Source organism: Canis lupus, chromosome 26, assembly GCF_048164855.1.
Source record: "Canis lupus baileyi chromosome 26, mCanLup2.hap1, whole genome shotgun sequence".
Classification (NCBI taxonomy): Eukaryota; Metazoa; Chordata; class Mammalia; order Carnivora; family Canidae; genus Canis; species Canis lupus.
Genome location: NC_132863.1, coordinates 38447756 through 38472711, shown reverse-complemented (window position 1 = coordinate 38472711; position 24956 = coordinate 38447756). Strand labels below are relative to the sequence as shown.

The window sequence follows — 24956 nt, the reverse complement described above, 5'->3', positions numbered from 1 at the left end:
TTTCTTTATTCTGAGCCCTACACTACTTGTAGGAAAGTCAAAGCTGCTCCTTGTGCAACCTGCCCCAGGCTGCCCATCTGTCAAGAGGAACGTGAATAGACAGTAAATTCTGGCTCTGCCTCCTGTTGATACACAAACCCAAGTGAGTCCTTTGCCTTAAGCCTGGGCTTCCTCATGTGTAGAACAGATGCACATTACCCATTTATCTCACAGCATGGAGCCTGTGAGTAGTACTGTCTGGAAGGGGCTCGTCCGGACCCTGTTAACCAGGGGATTGTAGGATTTTTGCCTTATGAGGTGTGGCCGTTTTTGTTTAAAAATTTTATTTATTTGACAGAGAGAGAGGGAGAGAGCACAAGCAGGGGGAAGTGACAGGCAGAGGGAGTAGCAGGCTCCTCATGGAACCTGACACAGGGCTTGATCCCAGGACCCTGGGATTATGACCCGAACCGAAGGTAGACGCTTCACTAACTGAGCCACCCTGGCACCTTGAAGCGCTCCCATTTTCTTTTTCTTTTCTTCTTTTTTTTTTTTTTTTTGAGGCGCTCCCATTTTCAAAGGGCTCCAGCAGATAGCCACATGCACTCTCTATACAGCGTGTGCCTTTATAAGAGGCATTTTCCTTCCACTGTTCATTCAACATTGGACTTACCACTAAACCACATGATGAACATCATCTTCGGTGTGATTTTATGATCACGGAAGAAATTCAGGAGGTAGGAAAGAGGGAAAATGTTTACCGCTCTGCCAAACAGTACAAGTACCTGTGAAATAGCAACAAATGAAGTCTTAGACAGAAACCTCTGGTCTTTCAGGATGAAGCTTGTTGAAGCTAACACAGACCTTGTGACACACCCAGAATAAATGCAGCCTTCCCCTTGGCCATGAAAGACATGAATGATAATGCTAGGCAGAGACCCAGCTGGGGCATGTTGCTCTAGACGCTGGTTTCTATGAGTCTTGGAAAGGATCACACTTTGTACAGTATGTTGCCATGGCCAGGAAGAGAGGACTAACAAGTATTAAAGCCAGCTTTAGTTATGACAGTAGAACAAAACCAAATGCCAAGAGGCCATGCTAAAGTATCCAGAGACTAATTTAAGGGCAATCCCACTCTTTCCAAAGGTGCTCCACCATGGGACAGGCCCGAGCTAATCGTTTCCAATGGGCTAGCCCTGGAGGGACAGACAAGGCGTTCCTGCCTCTCCTATGGGCGCCCCACTCCTCAGGGAAAGGAGGAATGACTGAGAAGGACGTACACCTAATGCTCGTAAATGCTGCTCCTCAAGCAGAAGGAATGTGTAGGCAGGTTCTAGAAGGAGGTTACATGCACCCTGCCTGGACATTTGCTTGCCACAGCTTTGGGTTCCTACCCATCTCTACAGTCTTAACAAAATATAGCTTTAGGTAAGGTTTAAATCTTATTTAATTGGATGCCTAGAACTACTTATTAATTTGCTTTTTTCAACTTGGTTCTCACCATAACTAACCTAATAACATGTACACAATATACACATGTACACTTGGCAGGCTCTAAGTTTCAGGGGCAAGGAAATGGAGACAGAGGGTAAAGGACTGGTCTAAGAGGACCTAGGCAGGAAGTAGGGGAGCCATGTCCCAAACCCAGTCCGGTCTCCAAAGCCCGTGCCCTTGACCATGAGTGAGTCTAAGGTAATGCATCTGAACAGCACTAGCCACCTCTAGGAGCGGGAGGGAGCTCCCACTCCAACACATCTTCTCATTTTCCTTTTGTTCCCAGCCCACGGCTGAGGGAGCCACCTCCGTTTTACCCACTGAAATCCAATCTTTCATCCCTGCACTTGTGTCTCAGGTTTGACCAAACGTGGCCCTTTTACCCAGGTACCACACTAAAGACCCTTACACTTTTGGGAAATGATTTTGGCTGTCCTCTTTTGTCCTGAAACTTGAGTTTGAAGGACAGATAACAGTGACAGAAGCAATGAGCTCTTGCTGACTGAGAGGGGGAAGCACCCCTACTGCAAGGAGAAACACTGTTTCCAGAGGATTCTTTAGCTTCTCCATGGCTCGGTTTCCCATGTGCCAAACAGGTAGGCCTCACTGGTTTGTACATGGTAGGTGACAGTGCTTAAAAAAGGTGTGCCTCTCCAATAGCTGGGTTCTGTTAAGTGGCATTGGTAATAAAAGTTAACTGAAGATGAATTATGATAATTGATTGAGCAACAGTAAGGCGTGCTTCTCATGTGTCTTAAATTGAAGGTGGGTCTAAAAGGACAACAAAGATCGAGTTAGGGATTACAGCAAGAATCAGCAGGCAGCAGGCCCCTGGGAGACAAGCTCACAATGAGGGGAGAGACCTGGGAGCACCAGGCTAAATGCTCACAGGTCAGAAGCCATTCATGTCACTTTCATCAGATGCCTGAGGAAGCTGGACCTTTGTTTTAAATGCTAAACATTTATTTCCCCCAAAAGATTTGACTCTACTGTGAATGATCAAACTTTTCCTTTCCTATTTTAATTAGTTAATTTATGACTTAATTTGTTAGTTTATTAATTAGCTTAAATTAATATTTTAATTTGTCTCCTCTTGCTGCCCTGAGTCCAGGGATAAGCTTCCCAAACCTTCTGAATGGCAAGAATCACCTCGGACAACTGCTCTGGGTAAACCTCTGGGGAGGTAAGGGCCTGGTAATCTTTACTTTAAACAAGTGTCCACGGTTATGCTCAAAAATGGACACATCTGAAGAAGGCCACAGCAAGAAGTAAATATATGCATTATAAATTATTGAGAAAAAGTAGAAAAGGAAAAGAAATCATCCCAATTCTACAACCCCTGTGAACATTGTGCTATATTCTTTCACATGGTTTTTTCCTCTATGCATGACGTTTTTACATGGCTATGATCAAGTATGTATTAAATTCTGAAATCTGCGTTCACCACCTCACATAGAAACACAGGAACTTGTATGTTTTAGAGAAGATCATAACCTTTAAGGCCGTTTAAAATTCAAAAAGAAGCAAAAATTCTTTTCCAGGGATATTCATTCACTTAATTCCATCCCTCCTCCCTTTATTGTATGTTTATGATTTTTTTAACAAAAGAAACTTTAAACAGAAGAGTGTCTATGTAGCTGTTGACTTTGAGCAGTTAACAGTTACATAAATGAATCCAGAATATGTGGTTATTGATCTACAAAGAAGTAATTAAATAAAAAACAAGGAAAATACTTACTATGCACCAGATGACAAAGGAAATTTCAAACTTGTGAGGGAAACTAAAAATGGACAGGCCAAGAAATGCAAACACACATGTTTCTGAAACAAACCAAAGAATGGATTATTCAGCCCCAACTATTTTCTTCTAACATGGTACTCAATCATTAAAGCAAGCAAACATTTCATGTAAGTCAGAATCCACTATAACAACTTTGCTTATTTTCTGAAAAATCCTGCACCTGATGCCTCCTTGGTGGAACTTGTACTTCGATTCACTCATTCTTTTCTATCCCATGAGCCACATGTGCTTGCTTATTCAGAATCTCCTCATTTAATGAGCCAGCTGTCAAATACTCATGCAAATAAATACTCTCCAACCGGGGGAAGATGATAAATACATGAATCTGCCCATTTGTCACTGTTATTAGCGAGGATCCTGACTGCAGCAAAGTGGCAAAAATTCAGAGCAAATGACTGCAGATACCACATAACCAGTGTGGAAAGGGCCCTCGGTTAACTTCCTTACCAGGGCAGACAAAACTAAGTGAGTGACTTCACACATCTGATGCGGTCACAGATTTGGAAGAGGACTTGTACCCACAGGATCTGTAGGAAGAGAGGGGGATCTCCAACTCTTGGCTTCCATCCACGAGGCAGAGAGAGTCGGATCCCTACTCTCTGGCCAGCAAGCCCTTGTGTATCTTAAGAAAAAGCACCATATGAATTTCTAGCACTAAGCTCCCTGCTTACATCACAACATCCCCCAGAATAGGCTAATAATCAGGGAGACAAAGACTGTATTTTAAAAGAGTTGAACATCATAAAATAGGCTGCTTTAAAACATTTCAGCCATGTTTTTCTCTAAACACGTATCTTTTTAAAACAAGTCTGCAAGCCGGATAGTATACACACCCTTCTCCTCCTTGAATTTTTTCTTATCTAATATTTTTGTGATCTTTCCAAATCAGCTCATTCAGAACATATTTAGATCTATGTTATGCTTTTCCCTGGTGGCATAAATTTCACTATATTGATCTGTCATGGCTAATTGAACAAAACAAATCCTCTGTCAATGGACACTTAAGCTGCTTCTATTTCTGATGTTACCAGTTACGACAAATATCCAGGCTCAGTTCCTGAGGGTAGCACTGGAGGGTCAAAGAGCACACAGCTTTGAAACCCTGCCTGATGCTGCAATGACTGTACAAGAGATGGCATCAGTGCACACGCCTGTCAGCAAGGTCTGCTTTCCAAATGCCCATATCAGAAGTGGGTATTAGCAAACTTAAGATACGCCAATCTGATGAGTACAAAACAGACAGGTGTTTTGCTTTACATTCCTTCAACTGCGAGTATCAGGCTCAGAGACTTTAGCTAGGGCTCTGCGAGTGGGGGGCTGGGGTAAAAAGACCCCCTCGGCCAGGAAGAGACAGACCTGGATTCCAGACTCACTTCTTAGCTACAAGACTGAGGGCAAGTCATCTGAACTCTGGGCACCTGAGCGCCCTAAGGCTGCAGAAGGAAGCTTCTGCACAGCCTGCCCCTGCCTCCTAGGATGTGACCGTGTGTAACTGGTGCTGGAAAATGAGACGCACCCTACCACAGTGCCAGGGAGATGCTGGTGATGACAGCTGGGCACAGTTACCTGGTAGGCCAGTGGAAAGGGACTATGTGAGAGTGCATCCTTTGCTGCCAGATATAAACCAGGGACAAGGTAAGGGAGTACAGCAGAGTGTAGGGGAGCAAGAGCCCACGCTGGAACAGCTTCACAGAGAGAGTTCTTGTGGTGGACCCTGCCCAACAATGACTGTGCTGGCACACGAGCTCCCAAGTTACGCTCTTCGAGCCACTCTTGTGGAAAAGGGGCCTGTGGATATGCTGGGGAAATGCTATGATGTGTGTCAGCTCACAATGCTCTTGCAGTCCCCAAACTGAAACTGCATTTCCCCCAAGATTTTCCAGATTCTTGTTGACTGTTGGGTCTTGTCCTAGCTAACTCTCACCGATGCCAATGCCAGGGAATACATTTTTGGAAATGTCACTTTACAACATTACAAACATAGGAGTCTCCAAAATTCATAATTAGTAGTTCTTACTGTTTATGGTTTTAAAATTGCAGGCATCAAATGTTCTAGAAAGTTATCAGGAGTTAGGTTTACATTACGGAATTTGAAAGCCAGAGTAATAAACAAAAGATAAGGGAGTGCAGTATCTGGCTTGAAGGAATTCTGCTGCCTCTCCTGCCAGGGGAAGGCTGGGCAGCCTCCCGAAACGGTGTAGCAGAACAAAGGCTGTGGGCAGGCCTGCGCAGGACCACACAGAGGCAGAACTCACCGCACAGGAAGGCCACGGTCCGGAGGGTCTGCTGCATGAGGATCTGGGTGACTGGGGACAGGTTATGGTGCGTGTAGTGGGACATCACAATGCCCGAGAACAGGATGGCCATGATGCCTAGAGAGAGACCAAGAGGGAAAGCACAGAGACATGAACAGCACAGAAGAGCACCTGCTATTTGATACACAAATAATATCGTATATTTTCTGCAGGTCACTGGACCCTACAGTGTTACATATATTCAGAAAAGGAAAAGAAAAAGCGAAGAAAATACTACCTGAGGCCTCCTGGAGGCTGCAGAGAAATGCTACAGGCCCCCTATCACTGGCAGCATCCTTACCAGCTGGGTGACCTCAGGCCAACCTTCTTTACCTCTCCAAGCCTCAGCTCTCTCTTCTGGGCAGGGGACTAACAGCAGCTTCTCGTGGACCTGCCAAGGGGGTACTGGGAACAAGTGACTCTCACCCACAGACAGAAACAGGGCAGGTGAATCACTCTTGGGGCAGAAAGGGAGTGTAAGAATCGGGATGTAGAGACTGCATGGACTTTCATTTCTTTTCTAATTTTCACCTTAATCACCATAATCTTTTATTTTTTATTTTTTTTAAAGATTTGTTTATTTATTCATAAGAGCCACAGAGAGAGAGAGAGAAAGAAAGAGAGAGAGAGACAGAGACATAGGCAGAGGGAGAAGCAGGCTCCCCTCAGGGATCCTGATGTGGGACTTGATCCTGGGATCATGCCCTGAGCTGATGGCAGATGCTCAACCGCTGATCCGTCCAGGCGTCCCCTACCATAATCTTTTAGATTACAAAGAGGAGTGACTAAAAAAGGATATGTGTCCTTTCCTGAAAGCTCTTCACGAGAGTCCACACCTATTGCCCACTGCCCCGATCATTCCCACAATGCTTTGTGTGGATGGGTTCGTCTGTTACTGCTGCTCTGCCTCGGCAGCAGCAAAGGGGTCTCACTGTCATGTAAGGAAGCTGAGATGTTTATAAAGTCATTAAGTAAGCTGCTAAAATGGATTACAAGTGAAAATTTATAAGAAAAGTTGTAGCTCACGCCTGCCACTCTAGTGACAGGGATGAATGGCTGACTCGCCACTTAGAAAAGGGATGAAAACCACTGAACTGTAGTAGAGACATTGCAAGAGCTCAGCTTGCATTCTCAATACCATTCCCACAGGGGTAGGCCTGCCACCTTGTGTGACCCACCAGGCACTGCGAGCCTGTAGATGGGAGGCCTAAGTGGTGACCAATCTTCCTTCTAGCTTTTTGAGAGATACTAGAAAGCTGTTTCTTGTGGGAAATCTCCCAGCTTTTATTTATTATTATTTTACCTTTCTTTTTCTCCCAGCTTTTAATGATGGCAACTAACTCAAATGTTAACAAAATTTCTGTATAGATAAACCACCTCTGGAGGCTGAATTTGGACTCTATGAAAATGGGTCCTCTGGCCAAAGCAAGAGTAAACAGCCAGCCACCACATTTTACCCTGGGTTAGTCTAAGATCAGAGCATCTCTTGAGTTCTGAGGTTTAAAGGAAAGAGTCAGCAGCATCAGAAGTGGGTGCAAAGGCCCAAGGGACAGTTCAAGTGTCTGCCCTATGAGCCGTCTCTCAGCAAAGGTGGCTTCTCCATTACCCAGACTACCCTTATCCACTGTAGCTGCCACCACACAGGCTGTAAAAACACCAGTGGATAAATGGTGTAAACAGGCTCACTTGTAGAGATAAAAGACATTGGTATTTTTTTTTAAGATTATTTATTTATTTGAGAGAGAGACAGAGAGCAAGTGAGTGAGAACAAGTAGGAGACAGAGACAAAGGGAGCAGCATACTCCCTGCTGAGCAGGGAGCCTGATGGGAGTTCAATCCCAGGACCCCAAGATCACGATCTGAGCCAAAGGCAGATGTTTAATTGAAGGAAAGAAGGGAGGGAAGGAGGGAAGAAATCCATTTCTAGTCTCAGTTAAATCCATTATTTTAAATGTAATGAACAATGATGATGAATAGACTCAAGTCCAAAGGCAGAAGGTGAAGGGTGGTCCTATCAAGGTATAACTTCCACTGTATTGTACCTTCCTGTGGGTAAAATATGAATTTCCTGAAGGCTGGATCAAATCACAGTTAGTTTTCTTTGTTAATTACCTCAAAATAAACCCATTTTTCTATAAAACATCCAGACTCAGAGGTAGAGTAAGAGACTCTCCATTCACACCACCTCGCCCCAAATTAAGTTTCTGATACAGGTTGCCAGTTCTTTTCCTAAGCCATAAATCTGTCTTTAAAAGGCAATGAATAGGAGGATCACATTATGTATGCAGCATGGATTATCAGCAGAGGGATTTTTAAAAGACCTCCAACACTTACCTGCCTTTGCACACATAACAGAATCCCAACTCCTGCCCAGGACTAGAGAACTCTGTGGGCCGGGGTCCCCGCCCCTCTGTCCCAGCCACGATGGACCTCTGCTCCTCCTGGAGTGTGCCAAGCTATCTCGTGGCAATATGGGAGGTCAAGCACTGCTCAGGAATCATGCCCTGGGCCCTCCCTCCCTTGGCTGCCTCCTTCTCACCATACAAGCCTTAGCTCATGCACCACCTATTTGAGGAGACCTTCCTGACCCCCTGCTGCAGGACACACCTGCCCCCATGCCACTCTCTATCGCAGTGCTCTGATTTCTCTCCTTCCTGTCACTTCTTCACGCCCTGAAAATTATGGTATGTGTTTGCTTACTTGCTTCCCATCTTTCTTCAGCAGTTGGGAACCTGATCTGGTCTTGTTTATGAAGGACAGCCCCAGTACCAAGGACAGTTCTCAGCCCAGGGTTGAATGGATGGATAAATGGTTTTCCAACTTTCTTTCTTAAAACTTAGCAATATATCTTGGGAGTTCTTTCCACGGCAATACAAATAGGTTAAGTTCACTTAGTGGCTGCACAGGATTCCATAGTAAGAGCCTACCCAAACTTATGTAATCTTTCTCTCCTGTAAATGAACATGTAGTTGCTTCCAGTTTTTTTCCCATAGGCAGTGCCACAAATAAAGGACTCCCCTGGCTGTGTACCTGTGTACACGAGGGCTGCACACTCACACTTTCTACCTTTGGCCTACGTCTTCCCAACTTGGCACAATGTGTTATATCCTGGTCAATCTTGCAGATTCACCCTTCAACCTCCAAGTCCCATCCTCTGTGACTCGCCATGACAGTGGTCGCTCTGCTCCAATCCCTGGCAAAGGTGGGGTCTAGTTATCCTAGAATCTTTAGAGCCAGAGGGCAAAGTGGCCCCTGAAACTGGCCTCAATAAACAGAATAATTACTGTTGATAGAGTTAGAAAAGATTCTGAAAAGGGCTAACACTTACTAACTCATAATTAGAGGGAGAATTTTTTTTTAAATTTATTTTTTATTGGTGTTCATTTACTAACATACAGAATAACACCCAGTGCCCGTCACCCATTCACTCCCACCCCCCGCCCTCCTCCCCTTCTACCACCCCTAGTTCGTTTCCCAGAGTTAGCAGTCTTTACGTTCTGTCTCCCTTTCTGATATTTCCCACACATTTCTTCCCCCTTCCCTTATATTCTAGAGGGAGAATTTAATTTGCTGTTGAAGCCAGTATGTTTGTGAGAGGGAAAGGGGGTATTATTAGTTTACATGTTGGGGGTACTAGGGCCAGTAGGGTATGTGGTCACCCCAGCATGCCTCTGTCAGAGCTCTTACTTGCATCCTTCCCTTTAATCCTCACCACGAGCCTCGGGGTGGCTCTTTTATAACATCCATTTCATGAGGAGGAAGTAGATGCTCAGAGTAGATAAGTCAGTTGTGTGAGGTTACACAGCTAACGAGAGACGGGGCTGGGATTTAAACCCAGGTCTGTCTGGCATCCTTAACTGCTGTGTCCTAAACATATGGTTTGGGTGTGAGTTGGGAGGACAGCATCCTGCTCCCTGTTCTTGGGAACTGCTCACTCAGTCATTTGTGACAGGAATAGTGCAGCATGAGAAGGAAGGGGGGACATCACCTTTCCCGCTGTGTTCTCACAGCAGGACTAGAAGGTCCTCCCAACACACCCGGGCTATCCTAACCTTGTCTGTGAACCCAAAAGACAAACAGGGGCAGAGCCCAGCCAATCGCCTAGACATGGCCAAGCGTGCCCTTGGCTTGCGTGTGCTGAATTTGGCTCATGTAGCAAAGGTCCTTAAAGAAGTGAAACCCGACAAACAGAAAACACAGTTTCTTGGAAGACAAGAAAAACACACCCTTGTTTTAATCACAAATTTGAAATGGATGCACAAAATACATCTTTGCCAACCAGGTACTCAGCGTTCATCTCAAAGGGGTGTGGAGCAATTTAGAAAAACAGAGGTAAAAATAGCTAGGCTAAAGCCAAATGACTCAAAGGTAATATTTATGTAAGTGCCAAAATTCGGGACAGATAAGAGAAGGAACTTGATGACAGATACCACGATGAAATTACCCAAGAGAACTGGCTTGGGAACAAATCAAACTAAGAACAAACAAAACCATAAGATTTATAACGAGTTCTCCAGTGAAAATGGCCAGAGTCCTCTCTGCTTCCTCCTTGGCAGGATCTGCTCGCAGAGTACCCATATGTGATTCTAGAGAGTGACCTGCGGGCAGGAGATTTCTGCTCAACAGTCATTAAAAACCACTGGGGACTTCCACTTTGCTAGGCAGACTGCTGTCCTGCCATAAAAAACTAGAAAACCTGCTAGAAGATGTGAAACGAAACTGTTTTCCGATGTTGGGTACTGCAGGATAGGATCTCTGAAGGGAAACATTCCTGACAGAAGGGAAACAAAGTGGCCACTTCTGCTCCAGGCCCCAGCCCAGCTTCTGCCCTGACATAGCTTCCAGGTTGAGGCTTAGGGAGGGGAACTCCAAAACCAAGCCCAGCAGGGTTGGTCCAGCTAAGAGGAGACAGGTGAAAGGAATAGGCCAACATTCCTTTTGAGGGACTCAAAGCAGTCATAATACCAGGAGGGGGAAAAAAAAAAAAAATACAGGAGGAGGGGCCACAAAGAAACAGAGCTCTGGAGAGCTACCATAGCATCCCCCTGAATCTTGTACTGTACTGGTCTGTCCATGTGAGGGGTGAGATTCCAAGAAGTTAGGGAGACAGCCACTAAAAAAGAATAGGCCAACAATTCTTGAAGCAGACACAGGGCTGGTAAGTTTGTGTTTGCCCAGGCCAGAGTGAGGTAACCTTGTAATAGATGAGCCAGGAGGGAGAGGCCTCGGTAGGGCACTGTGTTACCTCTGGGCCTGCCGACAAAGTCAAAAAATCAACCCCAAAGGGATTAAAGTGATTCTGAGAAACTCAGATACACAGCAGAAGAAAACCCCAAATTCTGCGAAGAATACAGTAAAATCTAGTATTCGACAACATCATAAAATTTACAATGACTGGTATTCAATCAAAAACTATTAAGCAAGCAAAGAACAGGAAAATATGACTTATAAGCAGAAGAAAAGTGAACTGACCAAAGACAACCTAGAATTGACAGAGATGATGGAATTAGTAAAGGAGGATTTACAGCAGCTGTTATACACATGCTCCATGTGCTCAAGAACGTAGACAGTAGGGCAGCCCGGGTGGCTCAGTGGTTTAGTGCTGCCTTCAGTCCAGGGCGCGAACCTGGAGACCCAGGATCGAGTCCCACATCAGGCTCCCTGAATGGAGCCTGCTTGTGTCTCTGCCTCTCTCTCTCTGTCTCTCATGAATAAATAAATAAAATCTTAAAAAAAAAAAAAAAAGTAGACAATCACGAACATGGATCTCTCTCTGTCTCTCATGAATAAATAAATAAAATCTTAAAAAAAAAGTAGACAATCATGAACATGGAGAGAAATGGATGATACAAAAATGACTTAAAGGAGGGGCACCTGGGTGGCTCAGCGGTTGAGCGCCTGCTTCTGGCCCAGGGTGTGATCCTGGAGTCCCGGGATCGAGTCCCACATCAGGCTCTCTGCATGGGGCCTGCTTCTCCCTCTGCCTCTGTGTGTCTCATGAATAGATAAATAAAATATTTTTTAAAAAATGACTTAAGGGGAACTCCTATAGATGAATACTATAATATTTGAAGTGGAAAATACACTGGATGCAACTAACAGGACAGTGGGTGTAGCAGAAAAAAAGATCTGTGAACATAAAGACATAGCAAAAGAAACCAGGCAAAGTAAAGCACAAACACCAAAGATTGAAAACAATTAAAAAGGCCAAGTGTATTATGGGATGACAGTATATTGTTGATCATTTCAGTAACTGAAGTTTCAACAGGAGAAGAGATGGGAGAACACAAAAAAGTGTTTAAAGAAATGGGTAAAAATTTCCCAAATTCGTGAAAAGCTATAACTTCATAAAGGATAAACCCAAGAAGCTCAATGAACTCCAAGTAGAATATAAAGAGGACTATTCCAAAGTCCATCAAAATCAAATTGCCACACAACTATCAAAATGGCTAAACTTTAAAAAATTAAAATAAGTGTTGATGAGGACAGGAAGTAGCTGGAACTCTCTCATGCATTCTTGTGGGGATGCAAAATGGTCCAGTCATTTTGGAGAACAGCAGGCAGTTTCTAATAAATACTCACTGTATCACCCAGCCACCTCACTCTTAGGTATTTATCCAAGATAAATGAAAATATGCATACATGTTCGTAGCTAAAATCTGGAAAAACTCAAATCTCCTTCAAATGAATGAATAAAATGTAGTGCAGTAAGAGTGTATAAGCTACTGACAAGTGCAAAACCATGGATGTCTCTCAACAACATTACTATAACTAAAAGAAAGGAGACACAAAAGTCTATATACTACGTGATTTCATTTGTAGGACATTCTGGAAAAGGCAAAACTATAGTGATAGAATGCAGCTCAATAGGGGCTCGGGGGCAGGCCAGGGGATTGACTGGCCCTTGGCGGTCTGACCCCATCCTTTGAGTGAAGGCTCTTTAGATGCCATATTCTGGGAAAGAGGCACCACTGGATGAGTATTTTGATCTCTGCTACAGGACAGTGGGTGAAGAGAAAACATGACCATGACAACACCGAGACCCTGAATCCAGCCAGACCTGAGTTGACCCAGGTCAAGGGTCAGTAAATCCCCTTTGTTGCTTAAGCTTTTGGGAGTTGTGACTGTCTCTTGTGATTGAAAGAGACCCCACTGGGATGCCTGGGTGGCTCAGCAGGTTAAGCATTTGCCAATGGCTCAGGGAAGGATCCTGGAGTCCCTGGATGAGTCCCACATCAGGCTCCCTTCAGGGAGCCTGCTTCTCCCTCTGCCAGTGTCTCTGCCTCTCCCTCTCTCTCTTTGTCTCTCATGAATAAATAAATAAAATCCTAAAAAAAAAAAAAAGGGACCCCACTGATCTAACCTCTTTCACCAGGCAGGACAACATGCCATCAACCCCAGCAGTTCAACGTTTCTGTCACTTACCCGAGAGCGAGATTCCTTCTGCGAGCCCATAAGGAAGATAAGCAAAAATGATCATCATGCCAAACTCCAAGGAAGGCGTTTTCCTCAAGTCAATATGCTTTAGCACGTAAATAACAGTTGTCAAGGAAAAAGAACCAACGGACAGTTGATGGGAGATGTAGACAAGTCACAAAACTGCTGCCTTCCAAATATATAGGGTAAGCAACGGATGTGAAAGGCTTTTGAACATCCCAGGGTAACACATGAAAATCTGTTTTTTTTTTTTTCCTTTTGCAGGCAGACTGTTTTAAGAAAGGGAATCGGACAAAACACCAACAACTGTAAATTCCTGAGACAAATGGTGGGGATTTATAAATGAAAATCAACGTAAGTAACTCATTTAAAAATGCTGACTTGAAAGGCTGACAATGTGCCAGAGCTACGGGGGCAAAGCTGGGGTTGCTGGGGCAAAGCTGAGGAAGCAGCCAGAATGAGGACAGCCCATGCTACCAGGAGGGCCTGGGCTTCCGGGGCTGCATCACCCTTTATCCCCTTCCTCTGACGTCTGATGAGACAGCTGATGGAGTGGCCAGAACTCTGGGGTAAAGTGCCCCACTGAAGGACCTTCTTTCTTTCCTATTCCTGGAGATTTCTAAACTCCTGCTCCTATGAAAGGAGAGTCTTCTCTCTATTCAAATACAGCCCACACGCCTATGCTGGGACTCACTGAGCCCATCTACTCGGCTTCATCACCGCCGAAGGTTCTCCATCCTCCCTCCCCTTAGAGAAAGATGAATATGGAGGAAAATACTGAACTAGAAAAAGTTCTTTTCCATTCTGTTTATGGTATAATATGAGAAGCTGTCAGCCAACAATAGAGCCTTTAGACTTTTGGACAAAGGAGGTGAAGGAAAATTCAATAGGACGGCAGACAAGCATGCCTGTCATAGGCAAGGGTGGCTCTTCCGGCCATCTGTGGACCAAACTGCTCATGGAGGAGGGCCAGGTGGCCAACTCCCTGAGACGCAGGCTTGGGCTCCCACAGAAATGGTCTGGTGCCTGTTCCTATTTTAAACATGATGAATTTTCTACAGCGATGAAGGTGTCATTGGCCTTAATGAGCCTCCTTCCTCCTCTGGCTGGAACAGCAAGTGTATGGGCTGTTGAACAATGCAATCCAGCGTGAATACCTTGGATGGACCCACTTTGCAAGTCTCTTTTCTGGACCTCCAGATAATCACTTTCAGTGGGATAATAAAGACTTTCTCAATTTAGTATTTTCAGAGGAAATTAATTTCCAGTTTTCTGACTATGAAAAAGGAGACAGTGGAAACGGAAAATCTTCTCTACTGAGAAGCAAGCTCCCACAACAGTGGGATCTGAGAGCCAATGGTGTGTGTGATCAAGACACTCTGAAAAGTGAGGCCCTAAACTGTACACGTCACATCTAAAAGTGGTTGGGTGTTAATGAAAGTGCTCCCCAAGCCAAAACCATGTAAAGGTCCTTCAAATGCAGCCTTACACTAAAACTGGCCTCTTAAGCAAGGGGGTGGAAATGGCTGGAAATGAATCTAATTATGAAAATCTTCTCAGCCATGCTAGTTCATCATATTAAAAGGATATTAATGCAGAGATTAAGCCAGTGAGAGTGCCGAGTGCTGCTGAGCCAAAGAACATTTTGAGGAAGTAGCCAAGGGCTTGTAAAAATGTTTGCCACCCACTGACATCTGACATATTTTTCCTTGTTAAACCTTCAGCTGTGCTAGGAAATAAAAGAAAAACAGAAAGAAGTTAAAATGTTATAGACAAAGTTATTAGAAATCAACTAAAACCCAAAACTGATTTTTTGCTTATGTGCTCCTTCATTCCTTCTGCCACTGGGCTGGGCCACTTATTGGTTCACCTACTTTGTGAACTACCACCTACTGTGTTACCTTCCAGGGTGGGGGGTAGGGGGCAGGGGTATGTGTGGGAGGGTGTTTCAGGGAGGAGAGCAGAGGACCTGCTCTGCAGGGGCTCCTTCAGCCTGGTAAGGAATATGAACAAGGCGGAAACAAATGACCACCTCGGGGAAGGGCAAAGGGCTGCAGAAACACAGGGTGGGCATCTAACTCAGCCGGGTGGTGCCCAAAGGAGTTTTCTCATGACATGCCGGCTGGCTTCAGAATTGGAAAAAAGAAGAGTTCACAGGTGAAGAAATGAGGGCAAGTGCCGCCAGCAGAGGGAACAGCGCGTGCAGAGCCAGGGAGCCCATTCTGGGAGCATTCAATTCCACACATTAGTAGAGGTAGAGCCCAGGAACGGGCCGGGGAGGGGAGGCGAACAACAGCAAGAGATAAGGCCAGAGCGGCTGTCATGGCAGACCTGTGAGAGGCCAGGAACCAAGGTCAGGAGTGGCTTTTGCATCCCGAAGGCCCTAGCGAGCCATGGGGAGTGCTTCCGGTGGTGGCAGGCCCTGTGATAAAACCTAGAACTGAAGTGACGGCAGGAACTCCGAGAGTAAGGGCTGAGGGAGTGGACTTAAGAAGACTGTTAGGAAGAAGAACTGAAAGGATTTTCCTTTCGGGATCACAAAACAGGAAAATGTCAGAAACCATTAAATTCAATTAATGGTTTTATCCTCAAAGGGAAAACCATTATACCCTGACGATGGAGTTACTCTCATTAAAGATCCTCCTAATGGATCCTACCTTCAGATGACCTCTCAAATCCATCCACTTCTCTCCCTCTCTCTCCTTACCATCCTCCGTCCTGGGCCTTATGTCTCAGGGCTCTTTCTAAACATCCTTGTCTTCCTAGGGACCAACCCATTCTCCACTTACTGGCCGTTAAAATGTACTATCTGATTGGGTTACTGGCCTGTCCAAACCCATCAACCCATCTACTGCTTTTTAGAAGGAAGCCCAGTCTAGGGGATCCCTGGGTGGCGCAGCGGTTTGGCGCCTGCCTTTGGCCCAGGGCGCGATCCTGGAGACTTGGGATCGACTCCCACATCGGGCTCCCGGTGCATGAAGCCTGCTGTGTCTCTGCCTCTCTCTCTCTCTCTCTCTCTCTCTCTCTCTGTGACTATAATAAATAAATAAAAATTAAAAAAAAAAAAAAAAAAAGGAAGCCCAGTCTAAGCAACACTTGACTCCGTCCACCATATATCATGACCCCATCTCCTCCTCATCCAGGGAGGGCCCCAATGTTATGGTGGGCACCCCTCTGTAGGTCACTTTTTACTGCTCCCTGACCCTAGTTAACTCCCCAGTTTGTTCCTCAGAACCCACTGTCAGTGTCACTTCCCTGGGGACACCTGCTCTGACCCCTTCACATATTATAGGCTCCCCTGGTGCTTGACTTCATGGCAAGTGCCAACGTTGTCATTCACATGTCCATCTCGATCATCATTACGCGTCCAGGGCCTAAGGCAGAGCCTGGTATGCAAAGACACTCAGTACAGTTTTGCTGGATCAGTAAACAAAACAAAGAATTGTCCATAAAAATATTTAGCTTCTTTAATCAGCGTTTCATGAATTGGTATAATTTCAAAGCAGGATAATCTCTGATAAGAGGACAGCTTGGTCAAATAATCTCAGAAAATTTTCAGCAGTGATTCACAGCTGTAGTATAATAATGGTTCTGAAAAGTCCCACAAAAAAAGAAATCTAACTTTTTTCACATAAACGTTTTCTAAACTCACTTGAATGCACAACGTCCTCCATCCCTTTCTTTCCCAACAGACCATATAGGTTAATACCCCACCTTGAGGAGTGCTGAGAACCAACAAGGGTTCTCACTGGACAAGTGTTTTTGAAGGCTAAACTCACCCATAGTTCCCAAACAGATCTGTAGGCCACTTGCACATAGTGCCCAGCCCCCACCCCTTAGAGCTGCCACGGCTGGTTCACCTGGTTCACCGGTTGGGGCCACTGCTTTCTTTTCATGCAGAGGCTCCATGGAAGTGTCTCACTGGTGAGGCTGCACTAAAGGATAGCAGCAGATGAAGGACAGAGGCCAATGGTTTCTGAACTCAGGGTAACTGAAAGTAGAATCTGGACTCTTTCTGGCCTGGTAAATTTCTACATATTTTGTTTCTCACACTTAAAAGAAAACAAGACAATGCTGCGTCAGGATCCATCTCATTAGTTTACACTGCAGCTAGAGAGCACAAAAAGGTTTCCTCTACAGCAATCGTTATAAGAATAAATGGTCATACTAACAAATCAAAGCTAAAACTAATAAAGTCAATGAAAAAACAGAAGATAGCTTTCTGGCACTTATGAAAATGAAAACATCGAAAAAGGGGTATAATTCATTCACATATTCAGTTGCAAATATAAATGTGTCAGGTCACTTGGAAAGTGATCATTTATGAAGTAGACTCTGAAATAAGACGTAATTCTACCTTCTGACCAAGCAAAGCTGACAACAATCCCCTCTGTACTGCTCTCTCGCCCCCTCAAAACAGGCAGGCCTACCATGCCCCCTCTGCCTCTCCAATCTGAAAACGCCTACTGGCTCACAAGACAGCTTGGCTGAGAAGCCTCACTCCAATCCCTCAGAGAGTCTGTCTCCCTCTTGTACTCAAGGCACTGTGCTCACCTCTCTGTGAGCATCCTTCTTCTACCTTGGACTGACCTTGGCAAGTCCAGCTGGCCTCTGAGCAATAGAGGGCCTTCACCAGATGCTGAGAGTGGACAGCCAGCCTGTAGCACACCCACCCCAGCCTAGAGACCAGCAGTGGTGAGGTGGGGGCTGGACACTATATATGCATATGGCCCACACATCCAGTTTTGGGAACTGTCATCACAGGCGATCTTGGCCTTCAAAAACACTTTTCTAGAAAGAAACTCTGGCTGGTTACAGTGACTCCATGATTTCACATTTTCAAAAGAAAATAGCTCCTCAGGACGCCTGGATGGCTCAGCGGTTGGTTGAGTGTCTTCCTTTGGCTCAGGGCATGATCCTGGAATCCCATGATCAAGTCCCACATCGGGCTCCCTGCATGGAGCCTGCGTCTCCCTCTGTGTCTCTGCCTCTCTCTCCCTGTGTCTCTCATGAATAATAAAAAAATAAAATAAAATAAAATAAATAAAAAAATAAAATAAAATAAAATAAAAATAAAAAAATAAAATAAAATAAAATAAATAAAATAAGATAAGATAAAATAAAATAAAATAAAATAAAATAAAATAAAGAAAATAGCTCCTCATCCTTAACCTTCTTGTGGCAAAGAGTCCTGGAAAAGTTCAGAAAACATCCTAATTCTGATGAATTTTTGAAAACAAAACAAATTAGAGACAAAGCAGTCGTGTTGAGCTCCTAATGTGTAAAAATAACTCATGATATCACCACCAATTTGGACAAAATTCTTCACTGCAAATGTTCAATACGTGCAGCCAGGACATGAGACAAAAGACAAAACCCAAAAGTTAAAGGCTTTCAGGGTAGATCTTAAATTAGAAAAAATATTGCCATCAGATTTTTAAAAGGTCTTATAGGCATGATGTATGATAACTGCCTAATAAAGCTCCAGAAATTTTTGTCAAGAGAAACATGAAAAAGCCAAAAGTGGGGAACTTGCTAAACTGATCACAGTAAGTTCATAGAAAGGAATACTCTGTAACCAGTAAAATGAGGTTATGGACAATTATTTTTCAACTCTGCTCAATGGAAGAGTTATAATACAGTATATGGGGTATAAGCCCATCTCTACAAAATGTGTGTATACTTCCAAATTGTCAACTATAATTATCTCTGGATAGTAATAATGCATGTACTCTCTCTCCCTGTTTTCTAAATTTTATATAAAGAAATGTATTACTTTTAGAATAACAAAAATATTTTAAAGTTTTTTGTTTGTTTTAAGGTCTGCTAAGCACCTCTTGCAATTAAACAACATTTGGTAAAGTTCTTCCTGCAAAAGTGGGACAAAACTAAGACAAACACAGGAAACAGTAAATGGGGGACAGGCAAAGAAGAGGAAAGGACCTAACATGAACTTATGTCCGGTGCTTTTCACACAGCATCGTATTTATTCAATCCTCGAATCCAATCCTAGGCTGGGGCATTATCACCTTCACTTTACTGCTGGGAAACACATAGCTCAGAAGGGTAAAGGAGCTGACCCAGGGTCACACAGCTGTTAAGTGGCATCAATGGGACTTGAACCCAGGTCAGCCTGATTCCAAAACCTGAGTTCAGGTTCCTTCCACTATAAAACATCATTTTATTCCGACATAAAAATTCAGAATGTCGTCTGTAATAAAGCTTTTAAGAAAATGCTGACTACAACAGAGTGGCTATGCTTAGCCAGGAACCCCTCAACAAAAGAAGTCAAGTCAGTATTCAGATCATGGAAAGTCTATTCTTTAGCAGAACACAGACTGGCTCCTAAAATTCTCTTAGCCCATCTTGAAACACTGTCCAGGGCTCTTTTCTCCAATTGCTTTGACTGTCTGTGCCTTCTCTGTTTTTGGTAAAACTGTCTGGGTCTTTCGCCCATACATGCTAATGAATGAATACCACAAAAGACAAGGAAAAGAGGAAGACAAGGACAAGAGCCCTGTGTCAGATAAATGCATCTGAGATGATCTTAGATTCATTTCTTTTTCTCAATGGCTTCTTGACATTTTAGGATTCATCTATAATTTCTCAGATCCTATCAACAAGGGTGGTAATACCCATGAACATTTGAAAGAGATTTACAGTTTCCAAAGTACACAATAGCATCTCAAGTTGGGATGCCTGTTAGTATCACTAGCTTATTTTACAGCTGTGAAAAGGAAGGTGATGTGCAATAACTCCTCACTGGGAGAGCAGGGTCTCTGGTCTACTGCTTTTGTCTGCACCGAGGCTGTCCAAATATAGATCCCTCAACCGGCTGCTCCCTCATCATTTGTGGAGCCAATTAAGAACCTAAGTTCTCAGAACTACCCCAGATCAACTGAATCAGAAGCTGAGAGTGGGGCTTGGGACTACTCTGGTTAATACGCACCCCCAGGGACACTGACAAGAAGCTGAACTTGAAAGCACTGCTGAAAGGTAGGTCCTAAAAGGCAGGTTCGCCTCTGATCAGCCTGGGCCCTGACAGTATTGCTGGGGTGCCTCAGGGCCTGTCAGGACAGAAGATGTAGGATCGTGTGAACCCATCACCTAGAGGACAAGCAGCTGTACACGCAGCTGCATGGGAACATTTGTCCTTCTGATACAAGGGCACTTGAATGCCATCCCCGAAGAAAGGATACTCACTTGGTGAGGACAATGGAGACTGCATCATTGAGAATACTCTCTCCAAAAACCAGCATGTTGAGCACTGGGTCCACGTGAAGGGCATTGAAAATAGCAATAGTGGCCACTGGATCGACAGCAGAAATCAGGGAGCCAAATGCAAAGCTGGAAGAAGAGAAAAGGAAGGGGTCATTCAGAATGCTTTATCACTCGGCCCACAAAATAAACAGCAAAGCCAGAGACTGTACTTGGTATAACATGTTGGTGCACACTGGAGCTGAAGTAACGACAGGAGAAGGTGTCTTCTCTCCCACTTACGGTATCTGCTGGCAGACCCTGTGCCAAAGGCAGTAAAGGCCCACACCAGAGGCAGTTGTTAGGAACGGCCTGCTTTCCCACCACGAGTCCTAGGACTTTACTGGATTGATAATGGCTGGGAGGACTTTTGCTTAAAATATACTACAGACATCCCAGCCTTCCTTGTCAGAGCAGCCTGAAGCATGATGGCCCAGGGGGGCCTCCCCTACAGGGCCCATGAACCAGAGGTGTGACCTCTGCCTTTCCCCTTGCCACCAGAGTGCCACCTGTGACTGATCATACCTGCCACTTAGATTTGCAACATAGTCAATAGTCAGCAGCAACTCTGGCGTCCTTCAAGGGGATGGACTGTAGACACCAATGCCAGCGCTGCCCCCCCCAGGCCAGCAGCGCCCCCTAATGGTGCCCAGGAAGGTGTCATTCTTTCCAACAAAGAGGTATTAATTGCCTGAAATGTTTCAGGCACCGAGGCCAATAATGACAGCTAACATTTATGTCCCAAGCACTGTTCTGAGCACTCACTACTCCACAGAGCTCACCACTCCCATGTGGGGTGGTACTATTACCACCCTGATTACATAAGAGAAAACTGAGGGGCAATGAGGTTAAGTAACTTGTTCGGGGTCAGACAGCAGTTAAGAAGTGGCAGAGCCAGGATCCAAACCCAGGCCGTCTGGCTCAGAGTCCGTACTCCTGACTGCTACACTGGATACAACAGCACCCAGAGACCAAGGCCAATTTGGAAAATAGCAAGTGTTACATGGAAGATCAGAGTGACCTGGCGGGGGCAGGGGGACAGGCCACTTAAGAGTGGCTGGTCAGAGAAGGCCTCTCTGAAGAGATGACACTTATTTAAACAAGCATCTACGAGACAAGAAGCAGATGGCAAGCCAGGATCTGGGGACAGAGACAGCAGTAAGCTGCTTCTGAGGTGGGAGTAAGCTTGATGGCCTGAGAAATAGAAAGGTAAGCATGGCAGCAGCTCCTGAGGGTGAGTGGCAGGAGATGTCAGAAGCTGGCAGGCGAGGCAGGGCCTCATGGGCCACCTCAGGAGCCTGGAAGATCTATTCACTCCACCTGTTTGTCTTTTTACCCCGAAGAGTTCTTGTGTGCCTTCCAATCCCCTCAAACAACATGCCTAGCACTGCTTTCTTTCTAGCTCAGCAGACAGATGAGGTCTGCCCCCTTCCACAACAAAACAGGGACCCCCAAGGGGGCAGACCTGGGTAGAGAAGGAAGCCAGAGACTAGCCACCTCTGTTTCCTGCCCTCTCACCACGCTTGGGAAGGGGGAGCAACTCACCCGGAACAGGCGGCAGGCTCTGCCCACTGTAGCTTCCCCAGCAGCCCTGCGCAATCACGTGAGTCTGGGCTCAGGCAGAGCAGAGCCAGTGGGAGGAGAGGCCTAGTTGCCTTGGCCAGCTACAGTTTGCTCTATAAGTCAATAATCTGGCAGCTCCCTGTGTTTGATTAATGTGAACTCGTGCAGGATAGCCCGCTTACCTCAAGGACAGCCTCTGGATCCCAAGTTGAGGAGCAGAGCCCGAAAGACAGTCTCAAGTCTCAGTTCAGAGCTCAGTTCCACACTTGCCCCGTCCTCACAGAGGTTGTCACATGTCACCTGCCTCTCGCCCTCACTGTGAGTGCCCAGGGAGTGAGTCCCAGGATCTGTACTGAGTATGGCCTAGAGATATTTGTGGAAGGCAGGCAGGAGGGGGGGAAGGAGGAAGGCGAGGGGGAGGAGGAAAGGTAACACCACCAGATGACTGCCAACCTGGGGGGCCCTGTTCCACTGGCAGCCGACTTTGAGGCCCTCCTGCTGCATTCTCGACATGGAGCTTGTCTCTTCTCCTTGTCTTTAATTCCCACTCTCCTCACTTGGGGCAAAACACCAAGGGCCTCAAGGGAAAAGAAGGTCTAAAAAGCATATTCTGAATGCCCCAAAGACAAAGGCGAGGGAGGGGGAACCTGGGAGCCTTTGATGGCCTGTGCGTTGGGGGGTGTGGCTCCACTGGCCCTTCCCTCCATTCCGGGGGACAGTGCGGCTGAGCAGACAGCCACGGTTCTCTGCTCTGCATCCACACCCCTGGTTTTGGTAACAGCACCCCAATTTTCCTTTGGGGAGCCTCCCCTCCCCGCACAGAGTTGCATGGGGCTCTAGGAGCAGGCAGGGGACCCTACTTTGGTCCAAGAGGGCCACCACCGGGCATTCCACCAGGTCATTGGGAATCAGGTTGGCCCTCGGGCAGAGCTGGCTAGAGTGGGGGCAACATGAGCCCAGAGCCATCAGCGCTACCACGTGGGACAAGTGGGACCAAGGATGAAGCTGGTTGGAAGAGTGCACAGAGACATGATGGGAGGAGAGATCCCTGGATGGCATGGACCCCAGGGTGCCGTCATGCTGGAAGCCATCATTCCAGGACACTTCAGTTCTCTGAGCCAACAACCCTTTCCCCCACACACAAAAACTAGTTGTGTTGGGTTTCAGTTGTACTAAGAGAGGCCCAGTGCCATCCTTTGTCACAGTCCCTGTAGCAACCTGAACTGAAACCAGAGCAGGAACCAGCAGAAACTGATGAATGGACAGTGAGATAGGCGGATGGAAAGATCTGGGTTAAAGCAAATGCAGTGAGACAGTAATTGCAGAGTCCAGGAGGTGGTCATTTGGGTGTCCACGGGTGTATGCTTTGCCTTTCCTCTACGTTTGAAATTTTCATAATAAAAAGTTGGGCAGAAATGCTTTGCACAAGTCATAGAACGCATTTAGCTTGGGTTGGGGGGGGGATCTATATCGGGACAGAGCCCTCTGGGCAGTGAGCATGACACGTCTCAAGTATGAATGACCCAACTCTTTGAGGTCGGAGTCTCAGGAGTCATGTCATTGTGCCATCAGCTGCTCTCCTCCTCACTGTCATGGCTGGTCCTTGAAAGGCCAGGAGCTAAAAGTCCAACTTAAAATGTGTTCCTGGGGCACCTGAGTGGGTAAAGCATCTGCCTTCAGCTCAGGTCATAATCTCAGGGTCCTAGGATCGAGCCCCACTTCAGACTCCCTGCTCAGCGGGGAGTCTGCTTCTCCCTCTCCCTCTGTGCTCTCTCTCTCTCTCTCAAATAAATAAATTAAATCTTAAATGCTACAATAAAATATTACATGCAACAGTTATTTTTATGTTTTCTATTGTGCAGAAGTCTGTGGGTATTATGTTTGACTTAGATGGCATTTTGAAAAATTGACTAAGTTGTCAACATTTAAAAACTAGAAAATTCACTATAAAATCTGGAAATCTGGCTTCTTGTGAAAAAAATTTTTTTTTTAATATTTAGTAATTTGGGGATCATTTTCTCACATGGTGATTACTAGGTAGAGCTGAGAAGTGGCTGTCCCCTTCAAACAGGGTGCACTGTTAGGGTCACCACTGTGGCCACCCCTAGACGCACAGTGGCAGGTCCCTCTGGTAAGCACTCGGCCAGGCCCCATGGCTGTGTGGGTTTGTGACTGCTAGCTAATTTTTCCCAGAGTAGCCCCTATCTGGGGGGCAGTCACTTTCTAACAGGAAAGAGAGTATCTCCACATGGAGAAGAAAAACCCTACCTGGCTCTTATTCTGCTTTTCTAAGGGACAATTCTTTTCTCTACCTGAATGTCCCAATAAACATTGGTTCAATTCAATTGCATAAGAATTTATCAAGCAGTTTTTGGATCTCTAACCGGTTGCCCCAGAACAGGCTGAAGGACAGAATACTGTGACATTTCCTTTACATGACTGGTAGGGGCATTTCTTCTCACTTGCAAAATACTTACAAAATGCAGGGCCTTGGTTCTGCTTTATACTTCCAGCTCCTTATGGAATAGGAATGTGACTTTTGCTACTTGTTTATATATCAGGACTATCTTATAACAACAAAAACTCCAAAATTTATGTTCCCGGTAGAAAGATGGGATTGGACTGACTGTTAGCAGAGGCACATTTCCCATGAAAACTAGTCCCCAAGTTACTGAAGGCTGAAAGCTCCAGCCAGCTTGACGGGAGAGATCCGGGACTGAGAACTCAGCCCTGCTTTCTGCCCCCAGCCATACTCCAGGAGCAAGTGCCGATGGTGCAAAAACACAGACCAAGGCCATACACACACTGGACTTCTCAGAGGGGAAACCAGGCCTCACTCTGCTTGTGTACTTTTTTAGCACTAGATCTGGTACTATCCACGAGACAGTGGCCTAGGCTGTTTCTTGCTAAGTTGATTCTGGAAATTCCTGGGCTGCACTTTGAGACAACAGCTCTCAATGGAGCCATAGTAGAGCCCTTGGCCCTGCCTATTTCCCCCACCCTGCCCCATGCCTGGCTTGGCGGGAATCCCAGAAAAAAGATACCCCTCACTCCCCACCCTATCCTTCATCTATCAAGAGGACAACTTTTCATTGTGGCCACTGAAAACATTCAGAAATTAGTTGAAGATG

The 24956-nt window shown here is 45.5% G+C and overlaps 1 protein-coding gene across 5 annotated transcripts in view; it reads right to left on the bottom strand.

The window, feature by feature from the left end:
• The window catches only part of SLC9A8 (solute carrier family 9 member A8), a 70576-nt gene that overhangs the window by 10316 nt on the left and 35304 nt on the right, over positions 1-24956 (bottom strand). For all 5 annotated transcript variants that reach the window (XR_012018676.1, XM_072801397.1, XM_072801398.1 and 2 more), the window contains 6 exons: positions 20209-20352; positions 14596-14734; positions 12994-13099; positions 5530-5646; positions 3212-3294; positions 653-764 (listed from right to left, as the gene is read on the bottom strand). Coding sequence is in view for 4 of the 5 variants with exons in the window: in XM_072801397.1 (XP_072657498.1) it covers positions 653-764; positions 3212-3294; positions 5530-5646; positions 12994-13099; positions 14596-14734; positions 20209-20352 (701 nt within the window). In the remaining variant the exon portion in view is untranslated. The remainder of the gene's footprint in view (positions 1-652; positions 765-3211; positions 3295-5529; positions 5647-12993; positions 13100-14595; positions 14735-20208; positions 20353-24956) is intronic.